Source organism: Lampetra fluviatilis, chromosome 2, assembly GCF_964198595.1.
Source record: "Lampetra fluviatilis chromosome 2, kcLamFluv1.1, whole genome shotgun sequence".
Classification (NCBI taxonomy): Eukaryota; Metazoa; Chordata; class Hyperoartia; order Petromyzontiformes; family Petromyzontidae; genus Lampetra; species Lampetra fluviatilis.
The window spans coordinates 6,890,681-6,909,986 of NC_136276.1; the positions used below are offsets into that span (position 1 = coordinate 6,890,681).

The following is a 19,306-nucleotide window of genomic DNA, read 5'->3' on the forward strand; positions in this document are numbered from 1 at the left end:
GCATACTCGAATGTTGTCTAATAGCCATTCATGACCATTTTTAAAATTAAATGTCCTTCTTGGGTCAATAAAATAAGTGCCACTGTAGGACGTCACCGTTCAATGTATACAAATATCTGATAAAGGAATGGGAAGTTTCCACCCAAGGCTCAATATTGCTTCATTAATTTCACGTCCATCATCGCGACTTAGTCAGATCAATGGCGATCATTTGTGTGCCCGGCCAATAGTGGCACGTCAATCATCAGCCGGGCACGGCTCCCCTAACAGATGACACTGAAGCAGTTGAGCGAGCCATCGTCTGCTCTTCGTCGCAGACGTGCCTCGAGTTCTGGGTCCAGCTGAGATAGACTGCTGACAACTATGAGCGCTGCTCGTTAGGGCACGATGACGTTGATAAATCACAAAGATAGCAATGCACTTGAAGCCAATTGTTGCTTTCATTCGTAAAATGGAGTTCAAGGACTATTTATAACACCACAGAGCCATTCGAGTTAATTAAGGTGTTTTCTTCAGATGCCAACATCAACCAATCAGTCTTTATTTTACGTGCCAATATCGCCCTCAATAAAGTAGGCATCAGTGCATGCATGTTGAGCGTCTTTTGCACCGTACGTAGCCAACCGTGCTAAACAGAGGTGCGGGAGAATGAAAACAAACTAAACACAAAAAGCAGTTCTAAAGAAACGGATTTTCAATTTAGATATCAAAGTGCACAACTCCAGCGGTACGGGGGCATAGAGCAAGATGAATGAAAAAAAAAGAAAACCTGTCACGACCTCAGCGGCTAACACGGACCTGCTGGTTTGCTAGTTGAAGAACCCATAATCCTACTCCTACAGTACTTCCGCAGGCCTTGCCGCACACGACTGGCGAAGGCTCTGTGCTGCGATTGGATCCCGGCGCCAGTGGCGGCGATCGTCACCTTGCCCCCCTCGGCGTGGTACTCCTGCTCGTCGCCGTCGAGCAGCCGCGCCAGCCCAAAGTCGGTGATCTTGACGTGGTTGACGGCCTTGACGAGGATGTTGCGTGCGGCGAGGTCGCGGTGCACCAGCCGCTGGTCTTCCAGGTAGAGCATGCCCTGTGCGGGGGGAGGGGGGGGGGGCAAGGAAGTGGGGTCGAAGGAGCAAATGGTGGTGGGGGGGGGGGCAGTAGGTACCATGCCGCTCAGCTTCACACACCAGGGTTGTCGTCTGTCCTGGTTCGTATATTTTTGACATAGCTGTCCTGGGAAATCTGTTTCAGTTTTACCAGGACGTAAAAAAGTACCGGTTTTTTCAGCTGTTTAATATTACACCACTCAACACACGGTAATGCGTTACACTAATGTGACATTGAAATATTCCTCCTGTGACCCCGCGAGGTGGCAAGGCTAGCTCGTGCGAGCATCACTGGCGCAAAAGGAACGGAATGCGGAAAGGGATAACAAACACTGTTACTACTGGACATATCTCAGCTGAGTTCTTAACCTTTTGGTGTCATACACCGGTGTGTGATGGTGCATGCCCACATTCTAGTGCCCGGAAGGTAAAATGGGGCCGCTAGGAGTGAGGATACCACATTGCCCCACCCCCCCCCCGTGGCTCCAAAATGTCAATAAGTGGGTCACTGATGACAACGATAATTACAATGACTGGAAGGGAATAGAAGGGGGGCAAAGGAAGAAGAGCAATGGAACAAACGAAACCCATGGAGACAAGTTTACTGGACATCTGTGAAACTACCGGACATCTGTTGAAAATAAATATTCTGATTCTGATCGAGACGGTGGAGTACCACGGTGGTACGTACCTTGGCGATCTGGACACACCAGTTGAGCAGGATCTGCGAGTTGAGCTTGTGTACGTGCTCGCGCACGTAGTCGAGGAGGCAGCCGTGCGGCATGAGCTGTGTCACGAGTTGCGTCGTGGAGGTCAGGCAGATGCCCAGCAGCTGCACCAAGTACGGGTGTTCCACGCGCGCCATCAGGTACGCCTCCTGCACGCGTGCGCACGAGATTGGCAACTTTTGGGACAGGCTACCTAACGATACGAGCGCGACTCCCTCTACCCCTGAATAAGAAATTGTGTTCGAGAAAATAAATATTCATCAACAGACACGACATCCCCACGCGACGGAAGGGTGACACCGGCTGATTATGCCACTGTGCCCCACTGGCATGATCCAATCAAGATCAACCCTTCTCAAATAGTTGTATATGTAATACAGGCGGCCATGTGAAATCAAAGCCCCATTCATATAGCGACAGAGTGATATGGTGCTTTTTGTTTAAGTGCTGTAAATATGGTGCTGATACAGGGTTATTATTTATAGAACATTACAATTATGTTGTTCCGTATATGAAACTCTACAGGGTATTGAGAAATACGAGGTGATATCGGCACTCCCTTGGTGTTCCATTATCTTACTTGGTTATAAATAAAGGATGTGCTGATAATGATGATTGAGGACAATGAAGATTATCATAATGTAATTATTGATTAATAATGATGATGAGGATGGATACAATGCCTGCATGTAGTGCTCAGCATTACACTTGGATCTACCATAATAAACATCTCAATTATCATCATCCGACACATCAAGTGTTCTTTCACAGCAGTTTCTGTGCAGATGAATAACTACAGCCTTGCATCCAGCCTCAAAAGGCATTCGGTTACAGACAGCATCGGTGCAATATAAAAACAATTGCAGATGATTTTCCAAATATGGAATTATATATAGAGGGGACATGGTTATGCAGTGATTCGTACAATGCACTAAGATCCCAACAAACTGAGTTCGATTCCCATCCATGGCTAACATCATTGGAATTTCATATCTTTCCTGTCTCTTGATATCACAACTCCGCTTCCTCAAGCCGCACTGACCAGTATGGCTAAGTATGGTGTAACAAACCCCCACGAACGGCATTGTATGGGAGGCCTTCATCCAGCAGTGGCTTGATAAAGGCTGTAATTGTTATTTTATTACACAGGAGTCTTTATCTATAGTGTAGTGTATGTGTTGCGCCATACCAAGGCGCTGTGGTTCTTCTTATGGTCACCACCCCCACAGGCCGATAGGGGGCGGCCGAGAGAATGAGCGGGAGGTGAGGTGGTTGACCTGGGGTAACCCCCCCCCCTCCTGGGTACCACGTGACCGGAGGTAGAGACCCCAGACCCCCAAGGGGTGGGGCTGGGGGCTAGGGGCCAACGATTAATTCCCGACCTTTCCAGAGACTTCTGGAAGGTTCTGGAGAAGGTGTGGTTAGGAGCGGGGTAAGCCCCTACTTGTGTATAAAAGCCGGTCCTCTCAACGGGACCGTCAGTGTTCATCTCCTCAAGACCCGAAGACGTCTGAAGACTAGGCCAGCACCCTGGGACCCTCAACCGAGGCTCTTGTAAGAGCCGGGTTGTAGCGAACCAGCGGTGGGACCCGTACCCTGGCTAGGTAGGGTCAGCCTAGCCTCCCCTAGCTCCCGTAGCGGAGGACCCATGAGAGCGTAGCCCGGAGTCTGTAGGGCCCGCTAGAAGGGAGGCTGTACCTCCCTTAGGTTATCGGGTAATGGGGGCGTACCCCGTAGTGTTACAGGAGCGATAGGCCTGAGTGTTACGGCTATCGCTATTGGTATTGTTATCGTTTATCGTAATAAACACGTTGCCTCCGAAAGAGAAGTCTCGCTCCACGTTTATACCCACAACATATGTGTGGCACATCAGTTGCCGTTGTGTAAAGCAGCACTGCATGGTTTTAATCTTGCGCCAATCCGCTGCGTGGAATGTGATACTTGCATCCAGAATCTCCTTGTTGGCCTTCGGGGATGTGGCTTCTCTCAAAACTTTGATGGCAACGGAGATCTTGACCGATTCTCCCTCGGGTATCCATACCCCCTGTGAAGGACACAACAACATGAGGTCACTGCTGTCAGTGACATTAATCAGACAGGCGGCCGGATGGCTCAGTGGTCAGAGCACTCCTCTCACACACGGTCCCTCCCATTAATGGATCCAGGCTGTCCATTGTCAGATGTTTTGGTACAGTTTTCCCCAAAATATTTTTTATGCTTGGCAAACACCAACGTGCAGTATTCATCTTGCATGAATTAACGCATAGTGGGCCCATGAGCATTCATATTTCCAAAGTGTATGGGATGTCGGGAGCACGGATACTGAGGGAAACTGAAATATGTCTTGATTTTAAGCTTTCGTGACTGCAGGAATTCATACTCTTTGGGTCTTTCGGTAAAGTCACGTGACTTTATCGAAAGACCTAAAGAGTATGAAATATGTCTGTAAGAATTTAAATACATTCGTCCTCCCTCCGTGCACCCCTCCACTTGAATAAAGTTCCCCCGTAAATGAATCAGTGCCCCTCCTTAACCTTCTTCCATCCCTCTCTTAAAGCTCCACATCTTAAAGCTCCACCTCTTAAAGCTCCACCTCTTAAAGCTCCACCTCTTAAAATTCCACCTCTTCTCCATTGCCCATTCTCTTCCTCTCCCCTCCACTGTTTCCCATCCCTTCACTCCCTCTTCATGACCAATAAGCACCATCTGCCACGGTCACCTATTCCTCAGCCCCTGCAACGTCCCTGCCATCTAAATCATTATTTTATGTTAAATGTTTTACACTGTGCTAATCACCTTGAGTACAGGTCCTCTATACATATGTAGTGACAACAGGGATGTCATTGTATGGTGCCGGCCCGGAAGAGCCGTGGCGTGCGATGCACCGTCATCGCGTACACCCCGTGGTGGGTGTAGTACCAGCCCTAGCGGGGCTTGGTGAGCGTGGGGATAGCGCGGACACCACGCATAGTGTGCAGTTCGGTCTCCCACGAGCGGTAGCGGCAGAGTGTCAGCCCAAGGACAGGGTTGCCCCGTGTCATGGCACTCTGGTTGACTCTGCAGACACGTGATATAGAGCAGCGGTCCCCAATCTTTTTGGCACCAGGGACTGCTTTCGTGGAAGACATTTCTTTCACGGACCGGGGGGAGGGGGGGGGTTCATCATTGGGTCTTTCCAAAACTGTGACTGAGACAAGTGCGCAGTGCGGGAAAGAGGCGCGGATGGAAGTGGTAAATCAAATAATGGGCCACGCGCGGACTCACCACTGTGCGGCCCAGTTCCTAACAGGCCACGGACCGGTACCGGTACCAGTCCATGGCCCGGGGGTTGGGGACCCCTGATCTAGAATGTCCAAAGAGAGGCCCCCAGGTGGGGGGACTAGGGGGTGATCACGTGTCCGGCGAGAGCTCTCGTGAGGGATCGAGGGGGGGCTAGAAGGCTCCAGAAGGTGGGCAGGGCCAGGGGCCAGGGGCCAGGGGCGGAGCGGCCTCGACCTGTGGGGGGATATAAGGCGGGTCCCTGAGAGGGACCGGGGTCGCTGCATTCTACAAGTTGGAAGCTCTACGTCTCAAGCTGGAAGCTCAACATCTACAAGCTGGAAGCTCAACATCTACAAGTGGGAAGCTCTACGTCTCAAGCTGGAAGCTCAACATCTACAAGCTGGAAGCTCAACATCTACAAGTGGGAAGCTCTAAGTCTCAAGCTGGAAGCTCTAAGTCCTATGAGGCAACCACGTGGTTGCGGACCCGAGTGAGGGCCCGACCCTTCGTAGCAGTAACTCCTCTGTATAGGGTAGTTAGCTGGATGGTCCCCACCCTAGGCTGTATCTGGTGAAGGGGCAGTTACCCCTTTGTGTTACGTGTTACAATAAAAGTGTTGCCTCTAAAAGGAACAACATCTGTGACTCAGTTGGACCCACTACACATAGTAAATAGGACATTTTCTAAATTCATACTTCACAAGCCCGATTTGATCTCACAGATTAAAAAAAATTTCACTTTTCCTGTTTATCATAGTCTGGTTAGTTTCATATGCAAACCTTGTACACTGTTCCAAAGGCCCCTGAGCCCAAGACTTTTCCCTTTTTCAGGTGTGTCTCCTTGATAATCCGTAGCTTTGATTGGTTCGGAACGGCACCGCTTGGCGTTAAAGGCTGCACCAGCTGAAACAGGAAAACAGACAGAACAAACACCTGTTACCATTTCCCTTCAAATACAAAAGCTTTAGAAACGTACCACCACCATCCACAGTCAAATGAGCCAATTTCTCAATACGAGAGTTATAAAAGATTATTTTTATTCCTTGGATCTTGTGACACAACAAACATTATGTTTGTAGACACGTGTGCAATGCCACCATTATAGGGTGGATGGGGATGGTGCATGCAATAGACCGCTCCTTCACCTCATTTTCGATGTACTTTCGGAGGGTTTTCTTACGGCGTTTTGTCTGCTGCCTCTTGAAGATAAAGATGCCCAGTACAAGTACGACGATGACAAACATGATGCTCAGGCCCGATAATATCGCCACAAGCTTCACGCTACAAAACAATAAAATATGAATTAGCACTTTGATACATATGTAATGCAAGCGTAAATGGGGTTGTTGCTGGGCTCGGGTCCAATCACACGGCCCGGGGTATTGGGGGGCGGAGCCTGGTCTGCAGGGCGTGTGGGAGGGGCCACCGTTCACCTCGGCTCCAATGGGAGGCGAGGTGAATGGGGGCGGAGCCAGCGGGGTAGTATGGGAAGGCCAGAATGTATATAAGTGGGAGCCCGGAAGAGATCGGGGCAGTCGGGGAAGTTAAGAGGCTGAGCCACGTTGGGTGGTGAGGAAAGAGCCGCGCCATCGGCCACGTGGCCGAAGGACCTCTGCACGCCGTCGGCCAGCGGTGTGCGGAATGCGGGAATAGAGGAGCTAACGGAGGAGCGTGCGTGGCACGAGAGAGAGAGAGTGCGTGGTACGCGAGAGGGAGCGTGCGCGGGGCGCGCGCGAGACGACACTGGTCCAAGAGGAGGCCAGTGGGGGGGTGCGGAGAAGAATCTAAAAAAAAGACAAACGGAGACTAGCATCGCCTGACTGAGTATTTTATTACACATACATTGATGCCACCACTCCTCGCCAAATCATTCTACCCTCCACCAGATCCCACCATCTGGCCTGAGATCTTCGCCTTGGTCACCAAATTCATAGAGACCACTCCAGTGCCTGCCTCATGAATCGGCCCTCCCCCATCCTGCACAGGTCTCACCCAGCGTAACTATTTTTGCCTTCTCGTATCTACAACACTTAACTGCCACGTTATCTTCCAGACCTTTGAATTGCTTATCCTGTCTTACCGTAAAATTCCAATCATCTGTCTCAGACACCTGTGTTCAAATGCCAGAAACTTAGTTTCAAGCTGCTTATTTAGCATCCAGGGGCCCAAGTACCGAACAGCTTATGCACAAAAGGGTGACCGTAAGTTTACATGAGGTTTTGCGAGTAATGGGGAGCAGACAATTTCTCCATTAGGTTACACACACAGACCAGCACAATTGACACATCATCATAAATGCACACGCAGAAACACAAAATTCATATTGGACATGCATGGTGCGATCTTCACCTATTTTTGGCCATTCCACTGCAGTCTTCTGCGTTTGGTCCTGTGCAGCTGAAAACATCGGGTTTGGGGGCGGGGGTGGGGTGAGGTAGGGAATGAAAGTTACAATAAGTGACTTCATTATAAATGTGGAGCGCCACAACAGTTTAACACATGCACAAATTCATGCACACGACAAGAGACGTAGACAAATGCTCCGCTGCTCACCTGTGGATGCAGCTGGTGTGGCAAGGCATGCAGATGTTGAACGCGTTTGGATACTTGTAAATGACCGTGTTGTTCTCTCCCTGGATGCCGCTGGGGCATTTCGAGACGCACAGTGGTCCCTCCTTGAAGTTACGACACGCGGAGCAATTTTCTGATCCCTGCAGCAAGCACCGGCACGGCCGTCAGTTAAAACAAAAACCTCCTAGAACTATTGTCCTTTGCTGATCAGCAATTTATGGCAGATGTAAGAAAAGTTGACAGCATCCACATTGAACAACAGAAGCACTTGAAAGTGGTCATTGATTTTTGATATTCACTGCTTAAGCAGGGCAGCAAAGGAATTAAATTAAATGATGCTATACCTGGCTGATTTGAAGTTTACAATTTGCTGTTGCACTTCTAATGAATGGAAATGGTGTGCGCGTGAGAGGGTCTGCATAAAAGGCCATGAGCAAGCATGGGATTCCAACACCAACTCCACAGTGTCCTTTCTGCATATGAGGTCAATTCCCCCTTCATGAGGTCAACACAGGTGGAACCAGCACCATATATTTGCAGGAGCGAAATAACTTACTGCTGTGTACTAGTTTCACATAGTTTCATACTCTGCTGCGCTAAAGATCTTTGGATTTGGAATTCCACGGTTATTTGAGCGATAATGCGTTCAATCTGTTATGCGTTATCGCAATGTACCATGTGTTATTCAGCATTATGTCTGAAGTTTCACTCCACTGCTGGGAGCTTCTTTAAGAAATTAATTCCTGATTAATGTCCCGGCATCCTTGGACATTGTGTCAAGCAACACGCGGCGCAACCCGAGAACACATAAGACAGCAGCAATACAGCATGAGTGTGAAAACCTAGGCAGTAGTACCTCAGGCCCTTTCGTGTACAGAGAAGTTTGGATTTACGGCCACCGTCATTTCCTGACGACAACACCATAATAACCGAGATGAATAAAAATCCCCATGCATTGGAGCGAAGGTGGCTGTGCATGTGAGCAGTACAGACCGGGCCGTTGCAGGTGAGATTGTTGTTCACAGGAAGGCACTCCGGATTGCACGGCTTGCACACGTTCCCATCGGCGAACTCCCGCACCTCCCTGTCACACGCACACTGCCACCATTAGGGCCACCATCCCTAGCCATCTCAAAGGGATTACATTGTATATCTATAGAGGCAATCAGTGGGACTGTGAGTTTCCACGTGATCATATTAAACGTTAACTTGTTTGATTTATTATTATAAAGGCATCTATTACCTATAAGAATGCAGCACTGTTGGACTACACATACCACAGACCGAAATTGGCCTGAATGTTTTTTTTAATTAGTTTTCGTTTGCAATATTTAACAGGCCAATTGAACCCCGGCAGAAATTCTGAAGCGTGGAGATATGCGTGCTGAAATTACATTGAGATACATAAATATGAACGCGTGGATTACAATGCATGTACAGGTTAATGACGGCATTGAGACCATTCATAATAATAAAAAAAAGTCTGGGGGCTTTGGAAGGACACGTCGCTAAATAGAATGATGGCAGATGGTCAAGAACAATGAGGGAGTGGTAGCCAAGGAACGGAATGTGTCTGAGAGGACATCCACCAAGGACATGTAGTGACTAAACCAGTTCGATTGCAGGTGATATGTAGATTCTTATATCACAGATAGATACCACCAGATTGTGTAGAGGCCTTCACTCTATAGTGGATTAACCATGACCGATAATGATGTCGAATATCTTCATTGCATGAAACTAGAGGGCTAAGATCTTAAGTTTTAAAGCAAGCCCCAGCCAAATGGAATGCAAGAAGGTACAACACTTGCTTAAGCAATCGTGGTGTGGATCTCTATGTGTACAAACAAAACGTTGGGGATTCCCTTGATGTGATGCAGGTTTAATGCAAACTAGATTTATACGAGGGTTATATGCTGTGCACATACAGCTGAACATTTCCTGGGTACTCTTGAAGCATATGTGGAAATCCGATTTTTTTTTTGTCCTAGTTTCAACTTCATGCTTGGGCAGGGTCACCGGAGCAGTGAGTGAGGTTGGCAAAGAAGTGGGTGAGGCCTCTGAGCCAGTAGGTGGGGGCAAACATCAAAAAGAGTGAGGCCATCAAATTTTTACATTTATTTTCTTTACCCAGGTGAGGTTGGGCTGACAGAGGAATGGGCTGCCAGCGCACTATACGTTGAGCCTCCAAGAAATGTCGTGGCTTTACACACAACACAAACACGGTGCACCGGCCCTTGGCACACAGATGCTACTGGTGGCAGGTCTCAGTGGGGCGACGTGCAGTGCTCACCCGTGCATGAGGTTGCAGGCTTCCACGCACGTGCGGTCTCTCTTGAAGTGTTTACAGGCGAGGCACTGCGAAGGCCCGGGGCCCCAGCAGCCATCGGTAGAGCACAGTACATCGCACTGCTTGTCTGGGGAATTTGGGGAACACACGGAATCATCAAGCTAACAGGGACACCGACACGCACTTTGCGGTTGGGGTGGTGACATCGCTGAGCGGTAACACGTTTGTTGCAGAGATTCGTGGTTCGGACCAACGGCCACCCTAGTTAATATTGCGGGTAGATTATCCAAAAATATGGTAAGTCTATTTGGCAGTGGGACGTTATTCGAAAAAGAGTATCTCTTCACTTCATCTCATCACTCCTATCTCCATGCAGTCATGTAGAGTTCCAGATGCGATTATCGGGTAGCCAAAATCGCAGATAGCAAGTTTGTGAATGACGAGGGAAGACTGTACAGTTCAGAGGGCAGAGCACTGAGAAGCCACTGTTGAAATACCGGGTTAAATTCTGCAATCACCCAGCTTCAAACCGTTTCTCATATGTAGCGACTTGAGGGGTCTCAGCCTGGCCACCGATGACTGCCTAAAAAACCCATTTTGTAAAATTTGGTTTTGACTTAATTTGATAACAATTCCAGCTCCGTCAGTAAAACAGTTACGGTTTGACCGTCACGTGACAAATAACTATGGGGCGGAGCATACGACAAAATGTACCTCCCTTACATGAGATAACAGACAATAACATTCTGAAATGGTCAGCGAAAAATTAAGCAGTGCTACCAATCCGTAGCCACACGGGCACGGTGCTTGTTTTTTTTTAACCGTGTGAAAACTCTCGCGACAAAAAAACACATTCTCTACAAACAACATCCAATATCAGGTCACAGATCCATGTGCTCATGGCAACATGCAGTTTGCAGCATACCACAGTTTTTGTTGTTGCCCATATTTTTAAGCTTGGTAGATGTTGACCCAGTCAGAAGGGTCCAATTCACAGAGGTGTAGAAGCACAGCTTTTTGTTCTGCTGAATTAAGATGTTGCCGTTGCTGATCTCTTGCAGAGATTGCAGATTCAGAGATGTGATATTGTTCAGGTTAGAAATTAAGAAAGAATACTCTTTAGAGCTGTAAAGAGAACCAACAGAAACACACACAAAATAATGTTGGTACAAAAAGTTACAACGATCTGGCGATGGGCATAGCAGCCTTTCCTCATTTACACCAGGGCTGAGAGCTTGCGCTGCATGCCCAAGCGACATCGACAGATCATCCGTCCATCATTTTGTCCTGCGGTAACATGTGCTTCCAGTTTGTTTAACACTGGCCATGTCGAGCCCCCTGTTCCCCAAGGCTTTTAGATTTATTAAGGCCCCCTTTAAGCATAGTCTCACTACAGATTTTATATTTAATCAATAAAGCAAAACCCAACAGTTGTGTTTACGTTTGCTAAACAACATAGACAGCATTCCATGTTGAGTGCTGTCATGCAATTATAAAGGGTATGTATTCGTTCAATGTATATTTTTTGTAGCTTAAACATCACCTTCTCAATTCTCTGCCTTGCACGACCCTGAGGTTTTCGAAGACCCCAAGATGCGGTAACTCTTCGGGCCATCCCTCGATGTTGAAGTATCCTGTGGTATACATTCTCTCAGTCAATGCACCGCAGCATTGCTAACACACAGCTCATCATTAGGCATGTATCGATAGAACAAATTAGAGGAGGCCATATAAATTACACAGAATAAACGAGATAAAGACGAATAGTTGATCGCATTCAATTATGACCCCAAAGAGGGACAATTAATGGAATTGTTATCGGGTAAATATCGACAGTAGATACCGACTGATAATTATAAAACACTGGCTGTACAGTGCCATTGATCAAATATACCACTCAGTACACAGCACCCTATATGTCATCTCTTTCACAAAAAAATATTCCGCCTTCCAGGGCATAGCTGGTTTAGCGGCCGTTGCAAAATGCACCCAGTCGATTGACCGTGGCTGATAATGATGATGTTAAGATGCACCTATCTTATAAAAATGACATTTAACAGAGTACTTTAGAAACGGTTGTGCTTCACATTGCAAAAGGTGTCTTGAATGTCAGATGCCCAACCACACCTGTTATTTCCTGCACGGTTCTGAAATTGTTCAGATGCTCTGGATCCATGCGTTCTATTTTTAAATAAGGATCCCTGAAACAAAACGAGAACAACAGAAAAAACACGTGAATTGCCGATTGAGAGACCCAACATGCAGTCCCTGCGTTAAAGAAGAGTTCCGGAATTTCGATTTAAAGCTTTCGTGACTGCAGAGATTCATATTCTTGGTTCTTTCGGTAAAGTCACGTAGAAGGGAAATAATAAATAATAATTTATTTAAGTCATGTAGAAGGGAAATAACAATAATAATTTATAATTTCCCTTCTACGTGACTTTACCGAAAGAACCATGAATAAGAGTTCCTGAGTTCACGCCGTGCGCATCACTGCTTTACAGTGGAAGATGGCAGCCTTCACGCAGCCCCACTCTGTTGAGTGACAAATCACGACGAATGCTATCAATGCGGAGACCAAACATCGATCATCAATCTCCCGGTCTCCAGCTCAACAACACAAGCCACGCCAACAGCCCTCTTCGGGGCAAAACAACGCGCCAGATGGGCCCTGGGACAAGGATCCTCCAACTGAACATTGAGGGACTCTCTGCGAGGGCCGAGGTCCGAGTATGTCGCAATCGTAATGAATCAAAAGGCCAAAAGGCGTCATCTGGTCCAACACCAATGGAGACTAGGCTCTAAGAAAAGCTGTGTCGGGTGTGGACCATTATCAGAGTTGTTTCTTTTTGTATGCATTTTGACTGCTTGTGTTGCAGTTATTGCAAACATGATGCCTTGTGTAATAAACGACTGGACCACGATGTCTGGCTCAGTGTCCTTTATTATTCGGTTCGTGCTGTACACCCACACGGCTGTCTTTACTCTGTAGCTTCTCCACGGTGCTGACTCCAATGTCGGCCCGATCCACAACAGCAGCTCCGCTGCTGTTTCTCTCACACAGCCCCCCTTGGCTGTACTCGCTGCTGCTCTTCTCCCTCCGCAGCTCTGACAGCTTCTTGCTCTCTCTCTCTCTCTCCGCAGCTCCTCCTGGCAGCCACACCGCTGCCTCTAACAAGCAGCCCCCTCTCTCTCTCTCTCCGCAGCTCCTCCTGGCAGCCACACCGCTGCCTCTAACACGCAGCCCTCCTGGCTGTCTCCTCTGCAGCTGCACACCACTCCGCAGCTTCCTCTTATCTTCGGGGTTGGCTCCCGATGGCCGTCGGCGCCCCCCCTCTCCACACTCGCCCGCGTGGCCTCACTCTTTTCCGCTCACACCCCGACTGACTTCTCCTTCCGGTTTACGCGCTTAAGGACCCCCTACCTTTCACCCACGTCACCTGGCTCCGCCTCCTCGTGACGTCACATCCGGAAGGTCGCTTTCGCCCGCATTACACCACCCTCCCCCATAGAAAAAACCCAGCCGACCTCGGCTGAACAACACCAAAGCGTAATGCGGTGAACCGACCTTCCCCCTTAAAGGACACTAAGCATGCAATATAACAACAAGAACAACACACAAGTAACATCGACGAACGTACGGAAGCATGCGATAAATACGACGGCAAGAACAAGAACAATAACAACATACAATCAACGAAACGTAAGCGATTTGGAACGAGTGCGGGTCGCCGGCCCGTCCCGGACGGTCGGCGGCCCGCTTGTAGAACGGGGACGCGATGGAACACGAGAAATGACAGGGGGTAATTCCCCTGCTGCGATTGGAAGTCCACCGACATCTCGTGTCCCTGACGAATCAGTCTTGGTCATATTCCGCGAATGCGCCTGCAGCGGGGTCGGAAGGGTCGCCGGGCTAGAAGGTCCCGCAGCCTTGGCAGGCGCCCTCCGAACAGGCCCACTCCTCCCCCGCGGTGTCACGGTCGGCCTGTCTGGAACAGGTACGACAGGCGCTCCAGCAAGATCAATGGACGCAGGCGGGGAAGAGTCAGAGTCAGCAGCAACAGACCCCGGCAAGGCAACATTGGGAGATGACGCATCACGTAGGGGAGCAACATATGGTTTCAACCGCGACGTATGAACAAACCAACGGCGAGAACCAAACAGAACGCGCGCCGACTGTGGATTGGGAACCTCAATGAGGCGCACAGGACCATGCCAAGGTTTGTGCAATTTAGGAGAGGTCCCCGGCCGCACCTGCGGGCAATGGAGCCAGGCCAGGTCTCCCACCTTCCAGGGGCACTCCCCCTCAGACCGCCGAGCATACCGCTCGTTCCGGGCCTGGGCTTTGGCCGTAGCCACGCGGGCGTTTTCCCGCGCCTCCGTAACCCGGCGAACCGTGTCCTGAATGTATTCAGGGAGTGGTTTACGAGGTCCCTTCACCCCAGTACCCAATTGCACATCCACCGGAGGCACGTTTTCCCGACCATACATAAGGTAAAACGGCGAATACCCTGTAGCCGCATGGGGCGTCATCCTGTACGCCGAAAGCACTCCGGGGATGTGCAGATCCCAATCCGATTGCTGTTCACTCACGGTATGGCAAAGCATGGCAGACAATGTCCTGTTCAGCCGCTCAACCATACCATCCGTCTGCGGATGGTATGGAGATGTCCGTATCTTCTTAGTCCCAAGGCCTGCGCACACTTCAGCCAATAATTTAGAAGAGAAATTTCGGCCCTGGTCCGTGAGGAGTCTCTCCGGCGCCCCCTTATCCATAATGTACCCAAACAAAAAGGCGTCGGTGATGGCCGCGGCCGACTGATCGGGCAACGGCCAGGCCATCGGCCAACGGGAGAGATACTCAACCCCTACCAGCAAATATTTATTTCCCCTCGCCGATGGTGGGAAGGGTCCCAATATGTCCAGTGCCACCAATTCATTGACTCGAGACACCTGAATCGACTGGAGAGGCGGCACGTAAGGATGTTTCGGCGGCTTACGTTGTGCACACGCAGGGCACGCGCGCACGTGCCCTACGACATCTGTCGCCATGCCGTGCCAAAAATAATGACGTTGCAACGTCAACAAGGTCTTCTGCACCCCTAAATGTAAGAGAGTGTCACAATGGAGGGTTCTAATCAACTCGAACCGCAAGGACGTTGGTACCACCAGGCGCCAACGTTCCTGGAACCCCTCCCGCCACATAAGCAGACCATCTCGGAGAGCGGTTTGCGGCCCCACAGCCGTACTCGGACTCCCATTGTCCTTAGCAGACCGCTTCCGCAAGGACACCAATGACTCATCCATCATCTGTTCCCGGATCCAGACAGACCGCGGCAGATTCAAAACCCCGTCAGCCGGTCCCGGTTCCATCGGAGTGTCCGACTTCTCGACGGCCAACGTGAGCGGCTGAGGGGGGTTTGGAATCGGCGAACACCTATGCGTCCCCGACTCACATTTACAAGGGGCGCGCCCCGGTAATCTGGAAAGTGCGTCAGCGTTCGCATGGCGCACTCCCTTCCGATGTTGAATTTGGAAGGAAAATTCCTGTAGCGTGTCCAACCAACGTGCCAACTGTCCGGATGGCTGGTCAATTTTAAGGGCATATTGCAAGGCCGCATGATCCGTACGCACAATAAAAGAACGACCGTAGAGGTATGGTCGAAATTGCCGTAGGAAAAAAACAACCGCCAATAGTTCTCTGCGAGTGACACAGTAGCGGGTTTCCGCAGGAGACAAGACTCGGCTACCATACGCCACGACACGCTCTACACCCCCTTTAGACTGTGATAACACCGCCCCAATACCTGTGTCACTCGCGTCCGTATCAAGAATGAATGGGTGATCGAAATCGGGATAATCCAATGTTGGGGCCGTGGCCAATAGATCACGCAGACTCCGAAAGGCCGCCTCCTCCGGCTGTCCCCAAACAAACTTCCGTCCTTTACCCGTAAGGAGATGCAAAGGCCTCGCAATCGTCGCAAAACCCGGCACAAATCTTCGGTAATACGAGGCAAATCCCAAAAACCGCCGAACATCCCCCACGGTGGCCGGAGTCGGCCAATCCCGGACGCACGCCGTCTTTTCCGGATCCGTGGACACTCCCTCAGCGCTCACAATGTGCCCCAAATAGCGGACGGACCGTTGCAGTAGGTGACATTTCTTTGGTTTGAATTTCAATTTGGCAGAACGCATCCTCGTGAACACTGTCTCCAGCCGCGTCAAATGTTCATCGAATGTGCGGCTGAAGACAATGATATCGTCCAAATATATAAGACATGTCTCCCACTGCAACCCCGTCAAAACGAGCTCCATCAATCTTTGAAATGTAGCAGGGGCCGCATTCAATCCCATCGGGAGACAGTTGAATTGAAATAACCCCTGCGGCGTACGGAATGCGGTTTTCTCCCGTGAGGACTCGTCAAGGGGAAGCTGCCAAAATCCCGAAGAGAGGTCCAGTGTGGAAAAGAACTTAGCCCCCGACAATGCGTCGAGGGAGTCATCCATACGCGGCAGGGGGTACGCATCTGCCACCGATATCTTATTCAATTTGCGGAAATCAACACAAAATCGCAATTTGCCATCCTTCTTCTTAACCAAGACGACTGGAGCGCCCCATGGGCTGTTAGATGGCGATATAATGTCTGCAGCCAACATGTCTTCCACTGCCCCCCGTACGTGTTCTCGCTCCGCAGGACTCATCCGATGCGAATTTAATCGAATAGGGGCAGCATCGCCCATCTCAATGTGATGGTAAAGCAACGAAGTGCGGCCCAAATCCAAATCATCGGAGCTGAACACATCGGAATATGTCAACAACAATTTACGCAGCTCAGCACGTTGCTCCATGGACAGGGAAGAATTTTCGTCACATAATTGAGCAACCCAACGATCATCCGAACTCCTTGGCTCGGAAACCCCAGCAACAACTCCCCGGCTATGTGGACAATCATGGGTCGCAAACGCCGTAGTGGCATGTGCCACAACCGTACCGGCCGGGACACGGACGTTTTCTCCCCCCGCATTAAGCACCTGTAAAAACGGTAATTGATCCGGCCGGACGATGGTCTGTGCCCCCACTAACGCCAACCCGGTTGTTATCGTGGCGGACGGTGACAACAAGACCCCTACTGCTCCTAGCCGATCAGGCAGGGGCTTCCGATACCGCAAGGGTATAAGCATCTGTGTACCAGGTGGGATGTCCACAGATGCGACGGACAGCGCCTGCACTTGTACGGCCGAAGCAGGTCGCCCCCAGGGCGACGGCAGAAACGAGATTTGACGGCCCCCCGGCAGTTCAATACAATTCTCATTGATTTTGATCAAAATGGGCATCTTAGCCAAAAAATCGGTGCCTAACAAACAAGGAACCGCCAAAGATCTCGATATCAACACAACACCCGAGGCCGACACATCCCCAATAGATATCTTAGCATCCACCTGACCCACGATACCCATGCTACCCCCGTTGGCAGCGACGCACGACCCATAAACCGGACGCACAGCCCCCGGCGGGATGCCCAACAGATGAAAAATGACATCCGAAATAATAGTCGCAGACGCGCCCGAGTCGACCAAAATGCGCACGTCCACACCTTGTATGGACCCCGGTACAGTGGACGAACCCGTAGCGGCCGCGACAACTCTCCGTGCCAATTTGCGCCACTGCGTAACTGAATGACAAGGCCCCGTCGATGGCCTTTCTTTAACAACAACAATAGGATCGCGCAACACAGGTGGTGGGTGAGGTGGAAAGCCTTGCCGAGTGTCTGGTGCGTGCCGACATGCCTGTTTCGGAGGATCTTTAGCCGACTTGACCAGTGCCGAGGCCTCCTGCTGCGGCGGAGCCGGGAAGCGGGCCCAGCAGTCTCTGGCGTAGTGGCCCCTACACCCGCAGCGGAAACATTCGGCCTCGTTGCGCCGAAGCGCAGGCCTCGCCTCCTGACGGCCCCGTTCTGGTAGCACCGCGCGCGGTCTCGGCCCGCCGCGTCCCGTCCATGGAGCGGAGGCGGCCGTCAGTTGTTGAGGGCCCCGGTCATCCGGAACATAGACAGCCTGCGCAGGGTTCCACCCCAGCGCATCCCCTTCTTTGACGGGCCCCCCCGTCCACGCCGTCGCTTGTTTCCAGCGACGGAGGTTGAATTGCGCATCGAGACACTTAGCAGCCGTCCGGGAAGTTAGCTTCTCATGCCCACACACAGGCATGGGGATCCCTAGATCCCGAGACAGCTCCAACATTTTCCCTAATATGAGAGGCTCGAGCAGGTCCTGTGGCGTCTCAGGATAAGCTGCCATGGCCAGCTCCAGCACCGCACCCCTGAACGCCACGGGCGACTCCTCTGGTGCTCGTTGTCGTTGAGCGAATCGCCGATGCGCATCATCTGGTGGCTCATAAGCATCGGCCATTTCTTGAAAAACACCACGTAAAGTTCCCTTCTTATCGGTCGTTATGGAACGGAAGAATCGGACAGATTCGTCGTCCAGGAGAGTCGGCAACACCTCCAAAGCCTCCGCATCGGTCCATCTTGCTGTGCGTACCGCCGCCAAGAAGCGGCAGGCGAACGCGCTCCAGTCCCCACCGACGGAAAATTCTTTAACCGTTGTAAGGTGGCGACTCCGACTCCTCTTCCCGCCGTCTTCCAATGGTGGTGGTTGTGATGGCAAATTCAAAATGGCGTCGGCCCGCGGCGTGGCCAAGATGGCGGTTTGGCGCCACGGAGCGCGCAAAATGGCGGCCTCTTGCCGCGTGGGCAATGGCGGCGGCAGGACAGGCAACGTGGCGGCCCGCGGAGCACCACTTGCATCATCCATCGTCCCTGGCGCGACGAGATGGCATAGATGCGCCAGGACGTCCTTAAGTGCCTCCAGTTGTACCGCCATCGCTTGCCATCGTTGATCCGCGTCTGATGATGTCGACGGACCCGCCACCGCGCCAACATCCTCCACTCCCGTTCCCGTGGTCGCCTCAGCCGGGCTCTCCTCCACCACCCCAACAGGATCCGTGGTTGGAGGGAGTTCGTCGTCGTCGGACGAAGAAGCCGATGCAGGCGCCGGATTAACTTTCTTCCTCACTTGTTTCGACATGCCGTTGCACTTCCGACACCAGTGTAATAAACGACTGGACCACGATGTCTGGCTCAGTGTCCTTTATTATTCGGTTCGTGCTGTACACCCACACGGCTGTCTTTACTCTGTAGCTTCTCCACGGTGCTGACTCCAATGTCAGCCCGATCCACAACAGCAGCTCCGCTGCTGTTTCTCTCACACAGCCCCCCTTGGCTGTACTCGCTGCTGCTCTTCTCCCTCCGCAGCTCTGACAGCTTCTTGCTCTCTCTCTCTCTCTCCGCAGCTCCTCCT

General features: G+C 50.8%; 1 protein-coding gene across 1 annotated transcript in view; it reads right to left on the reverse strand.

Moving 5' to 3' along the window:
- Window positions 1–19,306, reverse strand: part of LOC144940819 (receptor tyrosine-protein kinase erbB-4-like) — a 73,405-nt gene that overhangs the window by 7,569 nt on the left and 46,530 nt on the right. Inside the window, exons 10-21 of the mRNA XM_078867254.1 lie at window positions 12,077–12,150; window positions 11,493–11,583; window positions 10,875–11,074; window positions 9,953–10,076; window positions 8,653–8,743; window positions 7,642–7,799; window positions 7,438–7,485; window positions 6,234–6,369; window positions 5,869–5,991; window positions 3,774–3,872; window positions 1,792–1,977; window positions 926–1,081 (exon numbers count right to left, since the gene is read on the reverse strand). Of these exons, the coding sequence (XP_078723380.1) occupies window positions 926–1,081; window positions 1,792–1,977; window positions 3,774–3,872; window positions 5,869–5,991; window positions 6,234–6,369; window positions 7,438–7,485; window positions 7,642–7,799; window positions 8,653–8,743; window positions 9,953–10,076; window positions 10,875–11,074; window positions 11,493–11,583; window positions 12,077–12,150 (1,486 nt within the window). The remainder of the gene's footprint in view (window positions 1–925; window positions 1,082–1,791; window positions 1,978–3,773; window positions 3,873–5,868; window positions 5,992–6,233; window positions 6,370–7,437; window positions 7,486–7,641; window positions 7,800–8,652; window positions 8,744–9,952; window positions 10,077–10,874; window positions 11,075–11,492; window positions 11,584–12,076; window positions 12,151–19,306) is intronic.